At 33.4% G+C, this 26040-nt stretch overlaps 1 protein-coding gene across 1 annotated transcript in view; it reads right to left on the bottom strand.

Moving 5' to 3' along the window:
* Positions 1 to 26040, bottom strand: part of LOC106636407 (calcineurin-binding protein cabin-1) — a 431120-nt gene that overhangs the window by 213219 nt on the left and 191861 nt on the right. Inside the window, exon 10 of the mRNA XM_089593628.1 lies at positions 12314 to 12479. Within this exon, the coding sequence (XP_089449754.1) occupies positions 12314 to 12479 (166 nt within the window). The remainder of the gene's footprint in view (positions 1 to 12313; positions 12480 to 26040) is intronic.

Here is a 26040-nt window from a genome sequence, read left to right as displayed (position 1 = left end):
ACGGCATACTTAGAAAAGAATATTTTTTTATCCGTTATTTTCAAGATTCAGTCACAAAAAGATATAATTAAGGTTATGTTTGTGCATAGTCCAACCCCTCTATATTTTTGCAACCTAATCATGTTGTTCTTCTCTGAAAAAAAACGTAAAAATTGTTATTTTTAGCCAATTTTTCTTGCTTTTCGAGATACAGCGTTTTTTCTTGTTTTCAAAAGTAAGGTTGTATAAAATATGTTTAATACTTTATGCGCGTTTTTTATATATATGTATACATATGAACATGTATGTAATGACCAGGACGTAAAACTCATATATATATATATATATATATATATATATATATATATATACACATACGTATACTTTGCCTCTAGTATATGTACAGCTGTTGTTTTTCTCTCCTATTCCCTTTTTCTCGATAGCTATACCTCAGCTTGAGCAAGCGCATCGATTTAGTGTTTATTCGTAATACTCGTAATAAAGAAACATATATACTAAGAAACCTATAATATATGTATACATATTTATTATAGGTATAGTAGCAGCGTGAGGGGAGGGAAGCAAGTGGCGTATATGCAAGAGAAAGAGAGACAGAGCAGTACACGTAGAGTGGCGCATGCTGCGTAAGAGAGAGACGGAGCGGGAGGAAGTGTATAAGAGAGGAAATTAAGGAGAGGGCTTGGGCCGCAGGGTGGATGGCTACGTTTTTTTGTAACGCATTTTCCCTCACGCAGCTGTTCGCAGCTCAACATAAGAAGTTTCACTTCAACAATATTTTTAAACTTATACATTACAAAAATTAATCGGAAAATATGTGTGCGCGCTTTTTTCACTATTTTTGCCCATTGTGCGCCGTGTGCTTCTTATAAAAAGGGGTATCCCTTTCGCTTACACCTAAACTGGAGAGACTTTCCGGGCAAGCCAACGTATGTTTCCATCCTCACATTTTCTTACCAATTGACGGCTATGATTGCCTAAACCCTTTTTGCGGTTGTATTTTATTGTATTAATTATTAATAAGCGGATAAACTGAAAGGGTATTCAATCTTTTTACTTCAATTCTATATTTTAATTTGCATTGTTATAAGTAAAAGGAGTCAGTTTACGGTTAAATAATAAAAAGATGGATATAGCTATCTTATTTATTTCTATGGTTAATAACATAAACAAGGGCCTTTGCATAAAAAAATGCAATTTTGTACACAATATCATACGTAAGATTTTTTCTCAAAGTCTCCTGTTTTACAATATCATGTGCTACAATTTTTTCGTAAATACTTTGCGGACTGTTATCATTCAAATTACTTACTTTATTTTTTACATCGTTTGGTGTATGGTAATCAATTTGCGCTTCATGCACACTACTACCTTTTCTGAAATAAAGTCTATTAATTCCTGCGCTACGATAGGCATAGAATCTGATATTTCGCTGAACGAGTGTAAGTTACAATTAATGCAACGTACAATAAATTTGTGTAAATACTTAAACGTTACTTCTTTCCACACTAAACTTGAATGATACTTCTTTGCAGCTCTCTTGTCTTTACATTGTCGTCTTATATCTTTAATCTCTATGGCTTTTACCTTATAGCTCATCGTAAGCTTCGAGGACCAGTTGTATCCGTAAATCTTGATATCTTGCAAGTTACTGTCATCCATCGTAAAGTATTTCTCAATGTCAGAAAAGGCTAATTTTAACTTGCTCCAACTAGAAACTGTAGAAGAAATTCCTTCAAAATATATGCCCAAAAGACGAACGATAGGTTCCCAATCGTGGTCCAACAATTTTTCGTATTCAAGCCCAACAATCATTTTTTCATCAAATGATTTGTTCAAATCGTAAAGCTTGCAGATAATCTGAGGGCGTAATGATTGTTAATGCTTCCTTCAGGCTAACAGATACAAAGCTTCTATCTTTCAGATTCTCTTTTTCACAAGATCCATATCCTCCTCGTTACGATGTATTAACTGTCGGATGATTGACCAGAGACTGACAGCTGCTTTTTGTTGAGGCATAAATGTATGCTACTCATTGTTTGAAAATGCGGGAGTAGTAAAAACGCTTGTAGCTGGTAAATCACGTTTGAGCTTGTCAAAACTATACCACCTAGCAGTTTAAATGGTATTACTTGAAAAACAAGTAGAAACGCCAAAGCACAAAATGCTGACTGTAATTTTTTTTTACAAAACATTCAGAGGTAAGCTTGTAAAATACTGACATTTTTATCACTTAAAATTTATAACAGTCCGTAGCTACATTTGTTGAAATGCGCAGACTACGAATTATAAGCATAAAATCACAATGATACATAACAAAAGCCTTAATTTTATATCAACGACATTTTACTAAAACTATTTAATAAGTATTTTATCGGACATCCACCACTACCCGATTCAACGTTTATATTTCTTTTGTTCTATCTCAACAAAATAAAAGATCTCGCAATTTCGTCATTTTTTTTTAAATCATCGGACAAATCGTCAAAAAATTTTCTGAAAACCAATCCATTACTGATGTAAAACAGAAACATTGAACAAATATTATACGGTGTATAAGGTTGTACACTACAGCTATCAAAATAAAAGCCATTACCTTGTTCATTAGCGTACATAATAACCCAATAAGTATCTGGCTTTGTATGATTGTCAGTGTTTATCACAAGTGTTGTCAATTTTGTCCACACCCATGGAATCTGAAGTGCCGGAAATACACCCACAGTATGCAAAAGGATTTGCCAGAGAGGTAATGCAGTATCTGTAGACTGTCCATGGTTAATTTATGTTGTTTTTTATGATTTGTTGTTAAAATTGTGTTCACAGTAACGATAATTTAATTTGCAAACATTATTCAAAGCATATCGATATTTTCTATGATCTGGCTTCAATGCATGGTGTATGCAGTACCCCTCCGTTGATAAAGCTTTGAAAGGCAGACAATCAATCTCGTATTCCAAATCTATAAAGTAACAATTCGTAATTTTGTGCAAACCATACTACTTTTCATAACTTCTGACGTTAACTTTGCGTGTGTTTCTTCTAATATAATTTAGAGTTTTGAAAATCACTTTTCAAGGTACTTTACCCTCGAAGAAATCAATTCCATGTATACGTCGGAATAACCAAATATTTCGTCGTTACGTCTTTTTACTCAATTTTTGCAAGCGATAAGAAGATATTACTACCTAATGTGCGGAAAAGTCATTGTTCAATGCAATGGCAGCAATTTCTTTTGGCATCATTACGTCTTTTTTCACCCTGAAATACTAAATGTCTACTACGAGGTCCATTGCGATTTATGAATAGTTGAGCGTAGAAACAGAAACTAAACCAAGAGATGATTGTCGCACCTAGCAGTAATTGTAAGTGTATGTAGTTAGTGGTGCCATCTAGCCACCTAAGTCAACCATGATTTGATGCGACGCATCAATTTCGAGAATATTCTCGTACTCGGCATACACTATACAGTTAACAGTAAAACTTGGAGCGTCGAAAAATCAGATGTCCGATTTAATGCTACAGTGTTGAATCAGGTTCCAATAAGAACATTTCTTCGCCGATAAATTTAGTGTTAAACCAAAAGCAAAGAGATAGTAACCGTTGTGGTTAAATAAATAAAATAATTAATTATTACTCGTGGGTATAAAGTCATTCTACTTGCGTCTTGGTCAGTATAGAAAAATGTATGAAAGTATGTATATAAAAGTATGTACAAGGTCAGTGGAGGGCATTGGGGTGGACTATTAAAAAAAAAAGATACAAGTCAAAATAACGGAAAAGACGACCGCATATATTTAAAATGTTAGTAACATTTAAAGGATAAAAATTAAGGTCTATAATCATCAGTAGAGTATTAGTTAGATTCTGCAAAAGTATAAACAATATTGGAACTTATTACCATAATTTGTTTTAAGATGAGGAATAAAACTTTTTTGACCTTATAGAATGAATAACTACAAAAAATTGAAAATAATATAAACATTACCATTACTATATAATTGTTACAATTATCTTACCCATGTACATAAAGCAAAGTCACTAAAACCGTTGTAATCGAGAACCACGGAAACTACTAAACCGATTTTGCTAAAATTTTGCATAACGATTCTTGACACTTTCTAGATGGTTTTATTATGGTTTTTATCTTGAAAAATTTAATAAAAATAGCAATAAATAAGCTCAAAGTTTTGTAAAAATACGCCAGCTTTTTACTTAAGTTCAGTAGGATCCGCTAGGGGGCGTCAACATAAAATCGAAGCTACCTGCAACAAAATTAAATAAGTGTGGTTATGATACGCTGGAGTGTCGCTAAAATTTCTGCAATCGTCTACTGGCAGTTCATTGAGCTGCATCTAGAATGTAGATGATAGTCTTGCAGCTGGGTATCCCGGTTACCGATGACGCTCTTCTCCAATGGGCAAGTGATCTAGGTCTACTTTTACCCTGAACCTCTAGGATTGACGAGTGCCACCAATAAAAAATGTATTCCAACCGATGATGTCTCAGGCGGAATACCAGGAGACGTGTCTAGCCAGAGCACATCCTTTTCCTGTTCCAACACTTCAGAGTTATGTGGCCATACCACAATTTGGCCTGGTGCCATCAGAGAATTTTTTCACTACAAATGTAAGCCAGGGAAGACAGCCCTGAAGAGTACGGGCAGCCAGAACTGACAACTTTTTAGTGGTCGTTCCAACGGCATACCTACAGAGACGGTATTTTCCAGGCCCACTTTCCCGACTAACGATGAGCGGTTGGTTATCCGGGGAACGATCTAAAGACGAGACATATTTTGGTCAGCGGCGTATCTCCCTCATGTACGGTCTCCGTACACACACTTCGAGGGTAAGAGTCAAGCTACCAATAGCTGGCTCTCCATCATCAAGAATCATAATAAGAAATAACTAGAAATTTTACCACTGGCCCTATTCGGGGGCTTTTCAAGTATTAACGTTCTCTACTTAACCATTAATCTCATCGGTTCTTTCAAGGACCACCTAAGTTTAAACTACTTTGCCAACAAATACACTTTTACTAAAATTTCTGAAAATATTATTCGTCGACTAAAAAACTACATAAAGCAGGCCACTATTAAATCAAGTCAATTATTCACTGGCAGACTTCACGAGCAGAGTTGTTCGTCGCAAGGTTGGGAGCCCCGGTGACCGACGACCCTATATTAGCCTCTCGACTCTAAGCATTCAACCAGGAATCACCAATCGTCTCCAAGGTCTGCACTAGACGAACTTAACAGCTATGAAGGAAAAAAAAACTTGAGCCAACGGAAGTATCTCATGGGCAAGCATCACGAACCAATATCTACTAATCTCTCCACCATGGATCATCAAAACAACTGAGTCTGCAAAAAAAGGTGCTTTAGACACCAACGTCTTCGACCTTATAACAGGAGACGTTGGGAAAGAGCACTACAACTAGCCTTAAAGCTTCGGACTTTGTAATTTTTCTCCCGATTAGTCTGAATTTTCAACAGAAGGCCAGAGAAGATCACTCTGAGATATCCAGGCAGTTACACTTGCTGTAAACTTTAGTCAAGAAAGAGTTTACTTAAGAAGCTCACGGGTCTTTTTTACGGCAATCGGACGTAGAACTACCTTGCCAACAAATATATTAGAACTTAACAAAGTTGACAGAAAATAGCCATTACGGGTCACAAAAGTCGCAAGACGATGAATTGGAAGGAAAACTTCAAATGTATCTAATGAATATAATTTCAGGCTTCAAGAAACTGACACAGAAAATTTATTGAGATTGGAACAGCAGCCTCAAAATCGACAAATTAAGAATCCTTTACGTGAGAGATCAGCTTTTCATTTTACCCTCACAGTAATCTCTTAAATCTTTACAGATCTAAATTCAGATTTTTAAATAAGAAGAAAATATATTTGAATTTATGTGGCAATAAAAAATGTAGAGATTAAGCTCTAGAACTTTGTTGCTCTGGTAATAAAGTTGTGAGATAAGAGAAAAAAAATTTTTTTAACATGTATTTTTGGGAGTTTAAAATCTTAACATCTTGAAAAAAAAGCCCTTTCCGTAAATTACACGGGAGAAACTGCAAATCAACCGCTGCTTATGGCCAACGATTACTTCATGGCATAAGGAACGCACGGTATTTTTCAGCATAGTTATATTTTTTTTAATTTTTACAGCTTATTATTTCACCAAATAAACTATATGAATTGCGAACAAATATGTTTTTAGTAAGAACATTTTTGTTCTGAGAAGTGTCAGGAATAAATGTAAAATTTTTAACTGGAAACGTTTCACATTACGTGTCAACACACAACGGTGTTCCATTGAGTAAGTCTCGGGCGAAGCCGAGGCGGGGGGGGGCCACTAGTTTACGTTTCAAGAGTAAAAAAATCTTATATCTAACCTTTTTCCACGAAAATATTGTGGGGGCGGTGTGAGGTTAAGAAGAAATCGGTGAGGTAAAGAAAATATATAGTGAGGCTGTTGGGGGTCTGAAAAAAGTGAGCTAAGCTGAAATAAGGGAGAAAACGACGGAGTTTTACCTTACTATGAGGAGGAGGGTCAATGCGGGCCTGTGGTAGGTTTGTATGGAATTCCCTACACAAACAACTATACAATTTAGGAATACATGTACATACTTACAGTACCTCGTACTATCCACAATTCTACAAGCTACTGCTAAAAAGCTAAAAAATGGAAAACACAGAACCTAACCAACTACACACATTGTAGAGGGTATCATGTTGAAAACTTTAAATAATCGATTTTTTTCTACACTTGACAAGCTGGAATTAATTAGATGGTGATGTGTTCAAACGTATTTTTAGGCATCCTAACTGGTTAGACCATGTATACAGTCTTTTGGTTTAAAGTGCAATAAATAAGTATCTGCAAAAAATTATTTTTTTATAAATAGGTATCGTATAGGTACATTCATTTAAGTTTTTTTATACAACTAGCAACCACAAAGCCAGGATAAAAGGACTTAGCACTATATTAATCAGTGCCTTATAAAGAATACTAACTTACGACTACTTTAAGTCGTTAAAATTACTTGTAAAAATTTCGGAGCATGGGATACATGATAAGCTTATTACAATTCAAATAAATTAAATAAAACCATAAAATTAGTTTTTAAGTTTTAATCTATGTTTTATAAAAAAGATTATAATATAATATGCAGTATACATTTAAACTTTTTCTTAACACGCACAAAACCAGAAGTTTTTTTTTCTTGTAGATTAGTTTGAAGGTCTAGAGCTCACGACTCCTCAAATTTGATCGGCTAGAAAGCTAGCAGGCTTACTACTTAGCTATCCAAGCTTTTAGTAATTAATAACAATAATAATAATGATAACAATAATAATAATAATAATAATAATAATAATAGTAACAATAATTATAATAAAAAGTGATGAGATAGAAGTAACTGGACACGAGGTAGTAATATACCTTAAACAAATGTGATATAATTAAGCATGCAACCAACACATCCATTATAGTATACTAAAGCAAGTCATATTAATATCTACGTTGCATATTATAAGAAAAGTAGAAAGAATGACCATAAAGATAGTATGTAGTATGTAAACCATAGTAGTTAATAACAAAATGCGTTAACTATTTTTTCTGTTTCCTTTACTATAGTCTTTCATAAAAAAGCCTTACCCAATAAGAGATTTCTGCATCAGTTTGTTTGGGGCTAATTTGAGATTTCACGAAACAAAACTAAAGCCAAGACTCAGAAGAAACCTCGTACTCAATCCAATAATTGTCCAAATCTAAAAATTTCTGATACTTAACTAGTACATGAGTGGCAATTTTCGTTGACGTATCGGAAAAAAATTTCATTATCTATGACCTACATGTATTACACCACAGGACTAGGAATTATTCAAGACTTAGGGAACAAGTTTTTTTGTTACAGAATTTGTTGTCAAATTTAACGTATAATTCAAATCTTTTTCTTTATACAGCAGACGTAGGGCAAATAATCTATTGTGCGGATAATCTATCAGAAAAAACAGGGACTCAAAAAATACTAAAATCGTTTTGATTTATCGTATAAACAATATTACATAACACAAACATGTCACGCTACAGCTCCTTTACCTGTAAAAAAAAGAAAAGGAGGAGGGAGAGGTACTGAAGCCAAGGATACTCGCCTCGTACGTCTCCTCGGTCTTCCGTCCTCCAGATTTCCGTTCCTGAAATGAAAGGGGCGTTTGTGCATTTTCTCTCTCTCTTCCCGGGGAACGAAATAAATAAGGGGAGGAAGCACAATTACTTTAAGAAATTTGTTTATTCACTTCTACCAATTTACATAAAGCTTTAATTGGATGGCACTTCAGCGGTTACGCCTCGCTGTACCAGCGACGAGCGCGCGTCTCGGGTCCTATGGCCAGAAAGGGCCTCCTCCCTATCACACCTGGCTCTTGTCACTCGTACACCCACACACGCTTACTCTCACAAGCACGTCCCTCTTCTGACTCTACTATATTCTCTCTCTTTCTCCCCTTACACTCTTTTCCTCGTCCGTTTTGGTGGCCGCACACTAGGTCACGATACTCGAGCTTCTATCCCTCTCTCTTTCTCTCTGTTCTTCACCGTTATCCCTTTCGTTATATGTCTTGGGTTTCTCTCTCACTCTCTCTTTCTCCCTTCCTCTCGACTACACCCTTCCACCTTACACACCTTGGACGGAGACGCGCGAGCACTTTCAGTGGCACCCCCGAGCATGCACCTGCGATTTTCTCGTACCCTTGTACACTCTCTCTCTCGCTCCCTTACACACGTTTACTCTCTCTCTCTCTCTCTCTCTCTCTCTCTCTATCTCCTTTTCTCTTGTTCTTTCTACCCTATCATCTACTCCTGGACCGTGTCCGATGTCCTACCGGCGCTCGCGAGCCCTAGCACGACCCACGAAACAACAAAAAGAAGGGGAGGGGGGGGAAACACACTATTTCGCGCCTTCTCGCAACTCGTTCTCGTGTTATGTCGGCGTCCCGCTGGTGCTCGAGCTGCCTGGAGGTTCTTGGCTGATGGTCGTCGTTTCTCTTTCTCTCGTCCTGAACCTCTGCCTCTCTCTCTGGGTGGCCGCCGACCCTGAGCGCGGATACAGCAGCTAAGCCTCTTTCTCTCTTGCTCGTCCTAGCTTCTCTTTCTGTCTCTCTCTCTCTCTCTCTCTCTCTCTCTCTCTCTGCTCAAAAAAAAAACTTTCGCTCGAACCTCTGCTCACGTTGGCTCTCGACTCGAGACTGGATCAGCTTGTCTCACCGCAACTGCAACGCCTACGTCTGCAGCCCTTTTTTTCTCTTTTTCTCTCATACCCGATAGCTGCCGCCACTGCCCAGAGTTGCACGCGCGACTACTCGTGCTAACTCTCCGCTGTTGCTGCTGTGTCTGACGCCGCAACGTCCTCTTCTCTTTTTCCAGGGAGCCAAAACAGAAAAACAATTCTAGGAAGGTAAGCCTATGCCAGTGTGACGTCATACGCGTTGCGTCAGCGAAAGCAGTGCGAGCATGGAGGCTGGATTTGTCTCGTTACAAACAGTACCACAATAATTTTACTCTGCTATAAAAATTTGAGTTAAAAATAAAACCACCGTTATAGACGATGACACCACGGCAACGAACGTGTTACATACGATGTACATGACGCATTGGACGTGGTCACCTCGTCACCGTCATAATCACGCGATAGAGGAGGGTTATTTTATACTAGTTTTGTAATAATTAATTATCTCCTATTTAAAAGAAAAATCCTAATAGAACCCACAAGTTGCTGAGATTCAAGACCATTGCCTGTACAGTTTGTTCCATAAGCCGAATATACACTTCTCTTGTACATGGTTTGAATAATAAATGTTATAATATTTGAATATGAATTTTTGATTTTTTTTAATATTTGCATTATTAAAGAAAAATTTAGGTCATTCGTGTTGCAAAGTTTAGATAAACATTAGTTAAATTTGAGTCAATTATTTCAGCAAAAACCCAAGTTGGGGATTTTCTCACTGACCATGCCGCGCTTATGTTTAGCCTAACATAAATTTTCGCAAAAATTTAGAAAAACTTGTAATTTTCTAGAAAACCGATGACTTACATTTGTATTTCAACCATGATTCAACACTTTGGAAACAATACAAAATAATAAATCTTCTTTTTGATTTTAGTAATAAATTCACACTGAATCTGCAACAAATTTTCACTATGCCAATATTAAAAGTACGTACATGCATAGTAAGACAACAATGGAGGACCTCCAAAGACAGTATTAAAATGGCTAAAATAAAAATAAAAAAAACATTTTAAACGTACTTCCATAAGAGATGGCGAAAAAGCTTATTAATACAAGAAGTCTATAACACTCATAATACTTTATGCTGATGGTAATGAAAGCAGATTTTTAAGTTGTTTTTTTTTCAACATTTTTAAAAATTGTTTTGTAAGGTTCTTCTTCAAGTTTATGAACGACTTCACACAAATGATTCTTTCATTGTATTCTGCTGTATTATACGTTCAATAATTATGTCAAATAAGAAATCACATCTTTTTACGTTAAACAATCACTAATCAACAAAAAAATTAAAATAGTAAGTATTAGAAAGAAAAATCAATTTTGTGATGCTATAAAGTAATGAAATTATTTGTAACTGAGTACTATTAAGATGGAAAAAAGAGAAAAAATGCTTAAAGCAATAAAGTAATGTGTGGGTGCGCTCAGGTTAAACTCGTTCGGTTCAGTCTAGCAGGGTAAAAGAGCAGGGACACGATGTGGTGAAAAAACAGAACACAAACACTTAAAGCCATATGATTAAGTTTATTACTTTAAACTCATCTTGTCTAGTTTTTTAATATTACACTTTTTTACACGCAACGGCTTGTTAGATTCGTAAAAGCTTGCAAGCTCGTAAATACATCAGAACCGTTCGACTGCCAGACGAAGGGAAGTAAAGGTACGGTGCAGCTCTTATTATTATTGTCGTTGCGATGAAAAGCCGCGCAGCAGTTATCTATTAATTTTAGATCTGCTGCGCACCGAGGAAAGGTGCAAAGCTCGCAACTTAGAGAACCCAAGAGTCAATTTAGGAGCGATCTCAATAGTAACTTTTCGATATATTATTTTAGATATTCGTAATTTTTGTCAAAATTTATGAGTTATCTCACAACTGATAAGAATTTAACTGCATTATCATTTTTGCATAATTCATTGTTATTAAGATTTTTTTTTATTTTAGTTAAGTATTTTTCTTAACAAGCTTTAATTATATTTAAATTATGGAAATGATAAGCTTTGTCCTTTTTTGCGACCATAATTCATTATTCTCTGTATTTTCTTGATATTTGGGACTCATAATTTAAAGATATTTTGTTTCACGTAAGATGCTTTTTAAACAAGAATACCCTACTTACTAAGGTTTATTAAATCATGGAGTAAGACGATTTAAATGCATGTCAACTAACTTTAAATACGTAGTATAGTTACGAAAGACAGGTCAGTTTCCTTTTTGTGACACACACACGCGCGCTCACGCGCTCACTCGTATTTATATATCTAGAATATACGCAGCGAACCATTGACTTAAGTATAAGCCCAAAATGAACATTAGTCTAAAAATTCATCCATTGCCAAAACTACACGCAACATAGTATAAATACTAAAATTCGATGTCAACAGTGGCAACATCGAAAATTATAAAGTATAATCGTACAGTCCATACATTTAAAGTCTTGATGTAGCATCACTGTTGATAATTCTAGCTGTAAGAAAAATTTACATCTAAATCTCGAAAGAAATATTTTAGGTATGTACTGCTCATTTTCACAGTTAACAATACGGGTAAGCGTAGCAGGTTATTATAAGTCACGGCATAATCGAACAGCACATATCCAACATATTTATTTCGAGATTTGGGATGTAAATTTTTGTTACATCTAAAATTAATAAGTTTAGTGGTGCTACATTAGGACTATTGATGTATGCAGTGTCTACTTCAAGATGCTTGATGTCAGCAATATTTACATCAGATTTCAGTGTGTGTACTATCTGGCGTATGGATATAAGATAATTACTAAGACAAATGTATTGGGTTCTAAAAGAATCATTTGAGCCGTGTGACACTAAAACGTTTATATCTACAAGACAACTGGTTAAATATTACTGGCTCTACAAAATCCTGTTAATTTTAAATAATCTTAATAACAGATCGCAATAATTTGTTTTGAGTATGTAACTAAAACTCAAAGAAGTTTTACAACTAATGTACTTGCTAAACATATATATTTTAATAAATCTTATTTAGATAAATCAGTAACTTACCTACGAAGACATCAATCTCTTTAATGCATGTATTTAATTTATCCAGCGAGTGAAGTATAACTTGCAACCATTTTTGATTATCTTCTTCGTCTGCATTTAAGCTAAGGAAGTCTAAATAATAATGCCATGCTTCATTCAGACATACTTCCGCCCATACGAAGCAATCCTAAAAAATAATCTTTTTTTAAACTAAGATAAACATATTATTGTGCATCTTAGTTTACTGAGAACTTTTGAACATGAAAACCAATAAACGTCACAAAGAAAGACATTTATTATCCAATAATAAGTATAATTATTCTATGTATTACTAATGTTTCTGCGTACTTAGGTAACTGTAAGCCAATAATTCAACAGAAGAATATTTAATGTCATAATTATTGTTAGTGTAGCTAATATTATGAATTCAGTTGATAAGTTATGTTGATATGATCATTTGTAAATTAATTAAAAGCATACTAAGAAATACAAAAACGTTAAAAGGTAATGCTAGTGTGTTAGGTAGACATGTAAAATCTACTAAGGCAAATCTAAAAAACCATGCAATATCAAATTTTTTATAAAGAATTTCATCGAAATAATTACGATCAATACGTACATGTAGCGTTTCTCAAAATATTTTTTTTGACCTTATTATTCTCAACGTCCAGAATTTTTATGTTAATGAAATTAAAAAGTTGTGTCATAGTTTTTATGTCAAACTCATTCCAACTTAATGTTTGAGTATGTACAATTGCTTTTATGATTGTTTGTTCTTTTCTTAAGATTCCTAAAAGACTGCTGGATGCAACGCGCTTTATTACTGCTAAAATTTAGTCAATAAGCTATACTATTAATATTATTAAAATCCTTTGGAAAAAAGAAAATTTACTTACGTAATAAAATATTCTTCTGAAAGGTATTAGTGATTTTTTGTGATAGTATTTTTTTGGTTTAAAGTTATTTTAACTACCGATTTATATGTTTTTCATGATCTTTTTCAAATACTAATTATTTATTAATAAAGAAGATAATTATTAGCCATTAGGGATGACTTCAAAGTATCAACGTTTCTTTGGTTGAATTCCAGTCCGATAATTTGATACTATAGTCAACTAACGTTTACACTATTACTTTTTTTGAAGCAAAAGGCAATAAAAGTAAAAAGTTAAGCAATGGCCCAAATAGGCTGATTTTCAGTACCATTCATTAATTATTGAGTTATTTTAAATAACCAGCTTACAAACAAGGCTATAAACTTGATCCTTTTCTTCGACTTCTACTGTTAATTGTAAGATATTATTTAATTTGTTACAAAAAAATTAGATATTATTCAAAAAGTGTATTTGAACGCAAGTTCAGATACCAAAAACATAACAATAGTGAGAACATACTTAACGATAAAAATTTTCAAAAAGTTTTTTTCAGACGTCTCATCCCCAAGTCCAGTAAGAAAGAACTGGCAGGTCTGTTTGCAACTGATGATCCAAGGGTTGAGTTCTGATATTTTTTATTAAATCAAAAGAATGTTTCGTTAAACACTAGTAAGACTTCTTTACTAAATTATGCAAAAAAAATCATTTATTTCACCATGATAATGTTTTCAATAGGCGATAAACGCCTTTATGATAATGTTTTTAAAATTTTTAGAGAAGAAGCAAACAACATCTTAACTTATTCAATTGTCCATAGATCTTGTAAACGTATCTTACTAGTTTTAAACACAACATTCTTTCAATTTCACAATTATATTTATCATCAATCTTTTGGATTAACTATGGGCGTTCATTATGCTAATGATACCTTTAATTGCGTTCCGTAATACTTAAATAACTGTACATTAAACATTTTTAATGAATTGGACAATGACTTACTATATATATAACATGAGTTTGTGACGGTGTATGTGTGAGAGGGGGCGCCTGGAGGTATTGGTCAGGCCGCGAGAGAATCGGCGGTAAGACGATGACGCCATGGTGGCAAATAGTGGGGAAGAGGCGAGCGTTAGGAGAAAAGAAGGAAAAAGAAAGTAGTCGTCGAATGTACCCAAGAGAGAAGGGTCCTCGTCCTAATTATCGAGTCGAAGAGGTTGGCACCGCCGTCCATCCGACCCGTAACCGGCAAGTCCGCACAACACCGTTGTCTGGGAGCATTGTCTGGTGAGAGCCAAGGCCACTTCCAAAAGAAGACGGAAGAAAGGCCGAGCCGAGAGGTGTCCCGAGCAGTGCCCCCCAACCTGCTCAAAAGAAAAACCGGACCTCGCCAACGTGCTGCCCCAACCAGGGCAGGCCGGAGAAGGGTACGAGAGGAAACGCGCCAGCGGGGCGCTAAACACCGTCGAGCCATCTTCTAACATCGAGCCTAACACGCCGATTTCCACGGGACCGCCTTCCAGGTCACCCTCCTCAAACTTGATCGTGACATGAGCGTAAGCCTCCGACGTTCTTAAAATTTAAATATTCGAAAAGCATTAAGGGACGCGAGAGCCAAGACTACGGTCGGCCTTGTAAATTCGTTTTATTTCTATACATTGTTTTTTATTAAGTTTTGGCGGCCAAATGCGTAAATCGCCTAAGCCTCAGTCGAACAAATGGCAACTCTATTGTAAAAGTTTATGTTTCAAATGAATAAATGAGTTTAAGAAATTCATTATCATCCCTCTATTCTGTACAGCCCTGTTTCTCCCCTTTTATCAAATTTGATTAAAAGAATACATAATCATATATATTCACCCACATTTGATACCTTGACTATATATAACTGTTTCAAGTTGCAAGAATAATCAATTTATAGTTCTTGATTGGAAGTTAATGATCCAAAACAACAACTCAATAATTACTAAATGGTAATAAAAACCAATTGTTGCTTAAATTTTCATACTAACCATCCTTTGCTTTAGAAATTTTAAGATTTTACACGTTAGTCAAGTACATTAATTAATTAATTTTTAAGATTTATGTAATTATTAACAACATAAACGTTGCAAGACTAAGTTTTAGAGTGAATACATGTACAGATTTAGAAAAATCGAAAAATAGGCTCAACTGTGTTCTCCTTTCGTAGTGTGGTGAGCTTATATGATAAAACTGAGTATAAAAGTAGTCACAATAAGTCAGGTCACACAGAAAAAATGTTGACAAGTAATGTAAAAATTAAGAATCAGGGATCTAGCCATAGTAAAGCGTAAAATGACGCAAGATATTATTTAACCAAGAGTACACAGCAAAGTCAAGAAAAAAGAGGAAACCAGTAGACAGTGGATGCTTGGGAACCTAAGCAAAAAGTTATACGTTTATAAAATTATATGGCAAATAATACAATTATCAATATATGTATACGTCGTATGAAACGATTTTATGTACAAAGGTAGTGCAATTATCGTTGGAATAAGAATATCTACGTTAGTTGGGTGTGGTTTAAATAAATACTTTAATATTTAATAACAGAACAATTTTAATCAATATTTCATGGCACAGTACAATATGAAAAATATGGCGGCTGGCTAGTACAAGACTGTGATCTTTCTTCGAATCTTCCGATGGTTTCAAAAAAACTTCGTAAGAAAATAAGAAATACCCTTATTAAATAGCAGAGAGTTCAACTGTACCCTCTTTTATACGTATAATTTTAAAAATTGACAGTTTGACATGTATCCTTATAAAAAATCACTTAAAATTGCATTTATAAGGTTTGTATAAACCCTCCTCCCTTTTTTTTATGAAAGATCACTTTTAGATAAACCTGTTTCATTTTCAAATAGATCTATAATTGTTTATATTTTTTTTAATAACACAAAAAAGAAGGGGTTAAGTATGCGTAAAAGCGTGTATGTAAGTTTATCCTTATAAGAAAAATAATTTTCAGAGTTGCAGGATATATTTGCGGTCCTCCTACCTCTATAAATTTTGGGAAAAATTGTGAATGAAGAAAACGCTATAAGAATCAATTATTGTATTTATACAGTACGAAAACGTTGTTTTTTTTTTATTTACGTTAATTCTGAAGCAACATGAAAAATTGTATAAACAACAATTTATTTGCTTTAAAAGTAATAAATTAATAAGAAATAAAGAAATATTTCAAATTTTTAAAAAAAACATGTACCAAAAAAATTTATTTTATTTAATAACTTATTTATTTAATGTTAAATGAAACTAAATGAATGAGCCCACAATAAATGAAAATTTCCATTGAAAATAAGTTACGAACTGTAAAATAAAATGAAGTAATCAATTTTCCATTGTCAGGCCCGCTCATAGCAGAGTGGGTAAGGGGCGCTCAGTGTTTAATAGGACAGGGGTTCAAATCTCTTTGTAAACTGTTCAACTTTCGTTACACTTTTTCTCAAGGTCACCAATCTGAAATCTTCGATTTACTCCGTAGAGCAGAACGCACCTATAGAAGTATAACTTCAAAAATAAGGCCATTTCAACGCATTTCATGCTAGATTGTTAGTGGGAATCATCAACGCAGCCGCGCCAACGACTTTAGCCACAGACGTCAGTGTCGCAAAATGACATTTCTGCACATAATATACATTCACATACCGTTACCATATGCAAGATGAAGCAAAAGGGTCAGGTCAAATAGTTCAGGATCTTGTGCATCGTTTCTGTTTTTCATAAATACTTATTAAAGAAATATATTATAGAAAATGTTAAATAATATTGTAGATTTATTATTTTCTACCGAATCTCGAACTAGACCACTGATTTACAATTTCTAAATTATTAAAAATAAAACTTGTTTTCAGTTCAAAAAAATTTTCATACTTTTAGTTGAAGACAAGATACAAATTAACGATGAATAAAAATGTTGCTTAACATCGTGTTCGTCCTAGCCCATCAGTTTTATCCTGCATTCACCAATGATAAATAAATAAATACTATACACAAAAATTGGATTCTGCTGCACCGTCATCTGTGGCTAAAATGGTTGTCATACCCATAATGATGAGATTTACTAACGGTCTGTGACACAACGTACTATATAGATGTAATGACAAAAGTAAGTCTCAACTTCACCCCTATTGCTCCTCAACTTCTACAAAATTAACACAGTAACTTACTTATTTTAACCCAATTGTATTTTGCAATTTCAATTAGCAACTTTATTTTCAACTAACATAACGTCAGTGTACTTAGCACAATACTAGACCCTTATAGCCATTTGAAGAACTGTTTTTTCAAACACAAACATTAATGAACGTATTTATAAACATTCATAACTTCTAACCCCTCACATTTCTACTACTAAACTCTCGCTCTTTCCATTAATTCATAAATATTTAGATTATTTTCGAAGTTCTCACTTCTTCGGTAGGTCACATGTGATGCACCCCGTTTTTTTTAGTCAAGCATTTCTGTCATAATGGCATGTTTCAAAAAATTTAATGTGATTTTGTTTTTATTTGGTTTTAGTGCATGGTAATAAAAAGGATGATAGACTAATAAGCAGTGCACTAGATTAAAACCAACAAACATACACGTGTCGTTATTAGGCTACTTATATTATTTTATGATCTTTTTATCAAAACTTTTTTTTAATGACATCAATGTTATTTTTATATTAAAACACTAAGTTTTATTTAAATTTCTAACTTAAATAGTAGCTATTGATCTTACTTCTTTGCAGTGCAAGGATTAAGTGATAATATATAACAAAGAAAGTTAATTATCATCAATTACTTATAATCAAATTAGTTAAGACATCACGCGAAAATTATTTCTTTTTTAAAAAGTATTTGACCTAATTAGGCTGTACATACAATATTCATAATGACAATAATCTCAAATTTGCATAAGTTTTACTTTTATTGTAAAATAGTTTTTTATGTATGTACATTACAATAAAATGTATATTTTTGATCACCGATTTCTCTACTATTTCTCTAATGTGAATTATAAATGCTCTTTTTCCATTTCACTAAATATGTTCCGATTGTTGAGCAATTTGTTGTAGTCAAGAAAGAAAATGAAAATGATTGATGCTGTGAAGGTAAAATTACATTACCATCTTTGGCTTAAAAATAACACGCATGTAGCAGCCACTAAATAAGTGCTTGTACCTCCTCCGTTTTATTTGCCCGAATTTCGGATTCTTGCCAATCAATAATCAAATAACCCTTCCTATCCCCTCGATAACACTATCCAACTTTCCTCTCCACTACCTCCTGAATTACTGATTTATGTACACGATGGCAGTGGTGGAGACGGCAAAATAAGTTTATAATGTCGAGATACATGTGTATATACATAAACACACACATATATAAATATATATACATACACATACATATAGGGAACTATGTGTGGACATGAGACCCTATGTTCGCCAAAATTTGTTAAGGATTTGTAAGTTGTTTAAGATCGCAAAAGTTAACTTGAAACATCTAGCTTTTTATGCCGAGTGGAATAATGTGATTATCTAATATAGCGTAGCCAATATGGGAGTTGAAAGTGGTAAACACAACTCAAAAACAGCACTTTTACTTAATTTACATGTTTTCAAGGTATTAAAAAAAAGTTTTAAAAGGCCAATGCAACTGACTTCCTATTTCCGGATACAAATGTAATCTTTTTTGTTGCTTAACGTACAACTATTGGTCCCTAACCTAAAAATATTCTTTGAAATGTCGTTTTCCCATTATTTATAAATACAAATCCCCTATTATAAATACAAACTAGTAATAGTGACAAACTTATTTTACAACCTTACAAAAAATTTATATTAAATATTGACTATATTATATGCCAAAAAGAAAAATTTTAATGTAGTAAGAAACAACCGAATCATTATCATCACTCAATGTGGCATACCAGTAGTAGATCGAGGACTACCGCACAATGATTAATAAAGTAATTTTCATTATTGCTTTTTTATCCCTTTTTAAGTTACCTAGGTATCGTTATCGCTTATTGTATTCTACTCTTCATACTCTTTAATTTAATACCTATTTCAAGGAGGTTGTAAGAGAAAAGATAATCCTCAATTCCGTGTCAGTCCCAGCGAAATGCAGGGAATGTGCCTTGCCAGAGCACAATTTGCTCTAGCAGCTGGGGGTTCGATGGCCATTTTTCTAACCATCCTGGAGCGACCAGAGCAGACTTTTTTACAACGCTAGCACGAGAAAGCAACCCTGAGGAGTTTAGGCAGCCACAACGGCCTCCTACTCAGTGTTCATCCAAACAGCATACCCACAGAAAAGATATTCTCCAAATCCACTTTTATGACTAACAATGAGCAGTTAGTTATCCGAGGAACAAACCGAACACGAGATATTTTCTAGCCAGTGGCGTAACTCCCTACAGCACAGTCTCCGTACGCAGGGACTCCGAGGGTAAAAATCAAGCTACCCGCAGCTAGCTCTCCATCATCAAGAATAGTAATAATAAATGGCTGGAAGTATCACCACTGGTCCTTAAGGGCAATTAAAAGTATTTACGTTCCCTTCTTAACCATCAATCTTTTCGGTTCTTTAACAGGCCACCTAAGGTTAAACTACCTCGCCAACATACATTTTTACTACCATTTCTGGCAACGATCCGTGGGCTTCAAGACCACATGAAGCATGCCACTATTGAACCAAGTCTGTCATTCACTGGCAGACGTCACGAGCAGAGTTGTTTGTCACAAGGCTGGAGACCCCAGTGACCGACGACCGTATATTACCCTCTCAAGGCATTCAACCAGGAATCAAGGATCCTCTCCGAGATCTGCGCTGGGCAAACCTAACAGCTATGAAGAAAGAATAAACTTTAGCAAACGGGACAGTCTCTAACGGGCCAGCATCATGAACCAATCCTTCATCCTTAGATCACCAAAATAACTGAGTCTGCAAAAGAAAAGAGCTTTAGACACCAACGTCTTCGGCGTAATAGCCGGAGAGGTTGGTAAAGAACTATAAAACTAGCTCCAAGGCCTTAGACATTGTAGTTTTTTTCTTAATCAGTCTGATGCTACAATGACAGGCTAGAACAAATACTTTCAACTAATGCGTATTAAACTATTTTAGTTATGTTGAGTATGAATACTCTTTTTTTTGACCATTTATGAATGCTCTTATTAATCAACAGTTTGTTACAATTAAGAAAAAAGTTTTAAATAATTGTTGTTGAGGAGGTGAAATAATGTTACTACATCTAGGTTAATACAAAAAACGAATTTAGCAGCTACTATTTAATGATAGAAAACTTTGACAGTTTATTGAGATTTATTAAAAATTATTTGATTTTGCAGCATTTAATCCGAAGCGATTGCAAAAAAACCAAACTGTAATTTAAACTAACAAAGCAAAAATCGTCACAATTATTCTTTTACTTGAACAAAGTCAGTTTTATTTTTATAACAATAATACAGTTAAAAAATAATGTCAACATTCAACAAAAAAAAAAATTATATTAAATATTTAAAAATAGAAAAAAAATGTCGGGTGGAAGAGAATTGCAGCTTATTATTATCAATTACAAAAGTATATTAACTAAAAAAATAAAAAACTTATTTTCTCTGCAAAATAAAAAATTTTAAAAAATTAATTAATAAAACATAACTTAATGGCAACCTAATGCAGCCAAATTATTGTATTATAATCTACAACGACTAATAAATTTAACATTTGTAATTTATGAATAAAAAAGCCAAACAATATTCCATATCAGCCGCACTCAAATAAGTTATTATGATTTCTAGATTAAATCGTATTTATCTCAGTGTTTTCTTTAGAATATCTGGCCAATACCACAAACATTTCACAAAATATCACTGTAATAAAAATATTATAATTCATAAGCATTGCGATTATTGTATTTACTGTTAAAAACTAAATAAAACGTTAACTATTAATAAACATGTGTATTATATAGTATATTAATGTATATACATTATATATTAAGTGATACTTAAAAATAACGTTTTCGGTGCGCTAAGTTTTTTATTGATAATCTGGGTGATGAACTGTGTACAAAATATAAATTTTTTATTTATCTATGTATGACACGATACTTATTCATACATTAATTCAAACAACTATTAATTATACTGTACTACAAACCGCTAAAATATTGCCACATAAGGATTTCAACTTACAGAACTGCTTATTTATTGTTAGACGTATGCATGTATATAAAGAAGTTTGAAAGTTCATTGTATTTTTAGTAAAGTATAATAAAATAAAAAAAGTCTCCTCTTTTAAAAGATAAAAAATAAACAACACGTATAGAAAACTTGAAGCAAAAGATTTATTTAAAAACTGTTCTCTTATCCCGATCGAAATTTGGCTAAAGGGGAGAGAATGACTAATACCAAGTATATAATTAAATCTGAGGATAAAATAGCATCGCTAAAAGCTTCGTATACTATAACAGAAGAAATATGATCAAGAAAACATACAATAATAAGAGATACATCTGAACAGTTTCTTATTATTTTACGTATAGCAAGCATGAACTGTCTCATAATAACCGAATAGATAATATTTTTTATGCAACCACTTTAGATACCGCGTAAAAAGCATAAAATAATAAATATTGTGGGGGTTTCCGCGCAAAGCGTACAAAAACATGGAACCTTTGAAGGACAGATAAATACGTGTGCGTATATGTTATCGTAAAGTCTACGTAAGTCATATATATAGTTGTAAGAGCAGGCCTTTACACACCAGTCCCCGGCGCCCCCCTCAGTCCCTCCTCCACCCCCAAAATCCCCCAAACAATAAGAAAAAATTAGATTACTGTCAATAATGTTTTATGCAAAAAATTATAGCCAAAGACCCACTAAGCCCCCCCTGGGCCCCACAGCCCCCACACACAACTTTTGAAGCCTCCCCCAGGACCCCTTTACAGCCACCTCCCCCTCAACAAAATAAGGGAAAATTCCGTTAAGTTCACCGTTATTTTGACCCATTAAACATTTCCCTTTTTTTTGTAAGGCCCTTTACACCCCCTTCCTCCTAACCACCGCCCATTTTTAAGTGTACCCCACCCCACCTCCAATCCTTGCACCCCCACACTATATATTACCAATCCAGCACCCCTTGCAATACAAAGGATAATTCTACAGATTTATATCAGCTCAGTCTATAGTCTATAGTACATCGATAGGCTATTGTATACACAAACTAAACATGAGCTGAAACTAGCTGTAGCTAGCAATCGCAATCGGCAGCTCCTACAAATTACAGTAAACTAGCTCTTAGCTGTTTCCAGTCATCTATTTTTTCCACACCTCCCAAAAGGCAAATAAATCGGTTTTATACTTGGTAATAACGAGTACAAAATACATTAAATACATTCATTTTTTTATATAAACATTGATAAGTATGAAATCTGAGGAGCGTTGACCTTTTATTTGTTTGTAGTACTTCTATTTTACGGAGAGTTTTAAATCATTAGAAGTAATCGTATGGCATGATATGATCGCAAATATTAATTAAAACTCAAGGAGTAAATAAATAATATAAACCATAGAAGTTATCACCAGTAGCCTTATAAAACAACGAAGAGAAAAAACTCCCTGATGTTCGATTAAAAAAAAAATAAAAAAAAATAACCATCAATATATCTAGTAATTAAATAATAGTTCATTCATACTTCTATGCATTTTCTTCCAATTTATTTCTCTTAAAAAAACCTGTCTTTCTTAAGCCTACTACTATTTATGTAAGCAAATTTTAAAAAAACCTACGTAATGCGTGGAAGTTTTTATTTTATACATAACTCTAACTTTCTCTAAGATAAGATTTTTACTACAGAATCTTGAAATTTGATTATTTTAAATTATTGTTTTTTAATACGTATACGAAGTCATCACAAAAATGAACCAATTTTGCTAAAGAACATTGAAAGATGGATTTTATTTTAAAAAATGTTATGAATAGTTATACTTAATCAAAATTTAAACTTTTATGATTTCTAACAAAATTTCAACATTATAAAACATAAACTCATCATGTTATATGCTACTACTAAATAATGTTGTTTTAATGTCTGTGATAATTTCCCATTCGTTAATTTTTTTCTTTTCATAAAGTGTACTTTCGCTTAATCGAAAATTTCTCCCCAAACAACATTTTCTGATTTTGAATTATTTTTAAGTTTAATTTGCATAAATATCCCTTCTATGGTTTTGCATCTTAATACGTATAGTTGCTAATGAGAAAAAACGGGATTTTTTAAGTATATATCGACTTTATCGAAACTTTTCCCTTAAGGGTTGTTAACTGTCATAGCGAATGCCAAGACTAAAGAAAATTGCTTTCTGTAAAGTATGAAAGGTAACGACGAGGTATTATATTACCTGTATTTAAATTGATTTTCGGTATAAATACTTCATTATAAAGTTTTTCTCCTGTGATAATTCCAGCTTCAATATTATACTTAAATAATTTTCTAATGTTGATTTTTGTGCTGTTGCACAAACCGTCTCCTATACACAAATTTCATATCAATATAACTATTGCTCTAATTTCAAAATCTTAATTCATGCTGTAGCAAACCTTTACAAATATTGTTTAATATTTCAATAGGGAAGCTTATAGAAATGTTATCATCCGATTTATCGACACCTTTGTACGTGGTATGATCCATGCTACAAAAAGTTGTCGTACTTCTTTTCATTAGATTTAAAATTTTGTAACTTAAAAAGAAGTGTATTTATTATAGGAAGTTAGAATAACGACTGACAATTTTTAGTACATATTTAAACATACATCATTAACTTTTCATTTTTTAGGAATGATCAGTGATTTTAATTTTCCGTCTTCAATTTCTAAAAGCAATTTAGAAAAATTTCTTCGACTTAAAGAATGTTTGTGTTCAATTCTAAAATATTAAAAGAACTTCAAAAAAATTATGACTTTATAGTTTTATATATAATTGTACTTCTATTACCATTTTTGTAACAAGAAGTGTTTGACGAAAATCTCTTCCTAAAATTATTGACTTATTTCCAAAATGTATATGAGGTGTATTTAAAAAGTAACGAGAATTTTTTAATTTCGCCGGTTTGGAGAGTCCACCTGTATACAATTTTTTTTATTATGATGGTACACATGACCCTGAAGTACGATAAAATTTTCAGCAATATTCACTGCTTACTTTTTCAGTGGCAGCCGCTAACGTTGGACATGTTTTTCGAGTACAGCGATTTTCGTTTGTGAAAAAAATGGATCAAATAAATTGTATTCAATTTGGTGTGAAAAATGAAATAAAGTGTAGTGAAGTTTGTAAAATGTCAACAAAGGCATATAGTAAGTCTGCTATGAGTAAAGCAAGGATTTACTAGTGGTATAAGTGTTTCCAAGATGGCCGCGAAAACGTTGATGATGACAAACGACCCGGACGCCCAAGCACACCAACAACGGATGAAAACGTGAAAAAAATGGCATAGTGCATCATGAATTCTTGCCACAAGGTCAAACAATCAATAAGGAGCATAACCTACAAGTTCAACGCCGTTTGCGTGAAGCAATCCGAAAAAACTCCCGGATTTGTGGCAAAACAATTCATGGCTTTTGCACCCCGATAATGCACCTGCTCACACTTCATTGCTTGTTCGTGGATTTTTAGCCAAAAACAAATCTGTAACGATGCCTCAGCCTCCATATTCGCCAGATATGGCTCCATGTGACTTTTTTCTATTTCCAAAAATAAAGAGAACATTTAAAGGCCGTCGTTTTACAAGCATAGATGACATTTAAAGCGAATCGCTGAAAGAGCAAGAAGCTATTACATAGATCGAGTTTCAAAAGTGTTTCGAGGATTGGAAAAAGCGTTGGCACAAGTGCATCATATTCGAGGAGGATTATTTTGAAGAGGATAAAATAGATATTGATGAATAAAAAAATTTTTTTTCATAAAACGAAATTTCTCGTTATTTTTTGAACACACCTCGTACGTGTGTTGCATAAATCACGCAAAGTTCTGCCTACTATCTTTAAAGCTTTTTTTTCGGAATCATGAAGCCTCATCCTAAATCATCAAATCGATTTTACATAATTTTTTGTTTCAGATTCAATTTTGAACAATGCAGGCTCAATATTATTTATATCCAAAAGTAAGCGAAAAGTTCTCCGACTGGTCATACTTTTCGGTTGTTGTACTAACACAATGCCAGACCATGCCACTGACAAATTTTTTTTTCTTTGTAATATGAAGAATAAATTTATGTTTCATATAAAAAAGTTGTTCTTGATTCTTCAGAAAAATGTATAAAATAAATCATCTTAACATTCTTACGTACAATTTTAACAATCTTTCATTGTTCATTGTTCAGCTGAGCGAGCATCAAATCGAACGTATGTTTACATAATGCAACTTCTTCTGCGTCATCTTTGTTATGTAGGTCAATTTTAAACGGTACAGGTGAATTAATGATTAAAATTATTTGTCTTTAAGTTTAAAAATTTTGTTGATGTGCAGAAAAACATCAATTTTAAAAAGTTTTTATATTTGTTCCAAATTTTATCATCTTATATATTCTCTAATATTAAAAACCATGCAAATAACTTTCTTAACTAATGAGGAAGCATGCAAGTCCTAGCTTTTCAAAAAATGTAGTAAGTCTGTGAGTCATACTCGATTAAACTCATGGCAATCGCAGTATCTTTGAATGTTTTATATTTTATGTGTCTTCAAACTTTCAAATAGAGTTGCTCTATTTTTTTTATTTAATAATTATTTAAAAAAGAGTTGTTTATGATCGTTTGATGATATTGTATTTAATCTACCTGTTGCATTATTTTTTATTTTTCT

The sequence above is a fragment of the Copidosoma floridanum genome, unplaced genomic scaffold (assembly GCF_036245765.1).
Source record: "Copidosoma floridanum isolate Cflo_tuat_1 unplaced genomic scaffold, Cflo_Japanese_pri ptg000020l, whole genome shotgun sequence".
Lineage (NCBI taxonomy): Eukaryota > Metazoa > Arthropoda > Insecta > Hymenoptera > Encyrtidae > Copidosoma > Copidosoma floridanum.
This window is presented reverse-complemented; position numbering and strand designations above follow the sequence as displayed.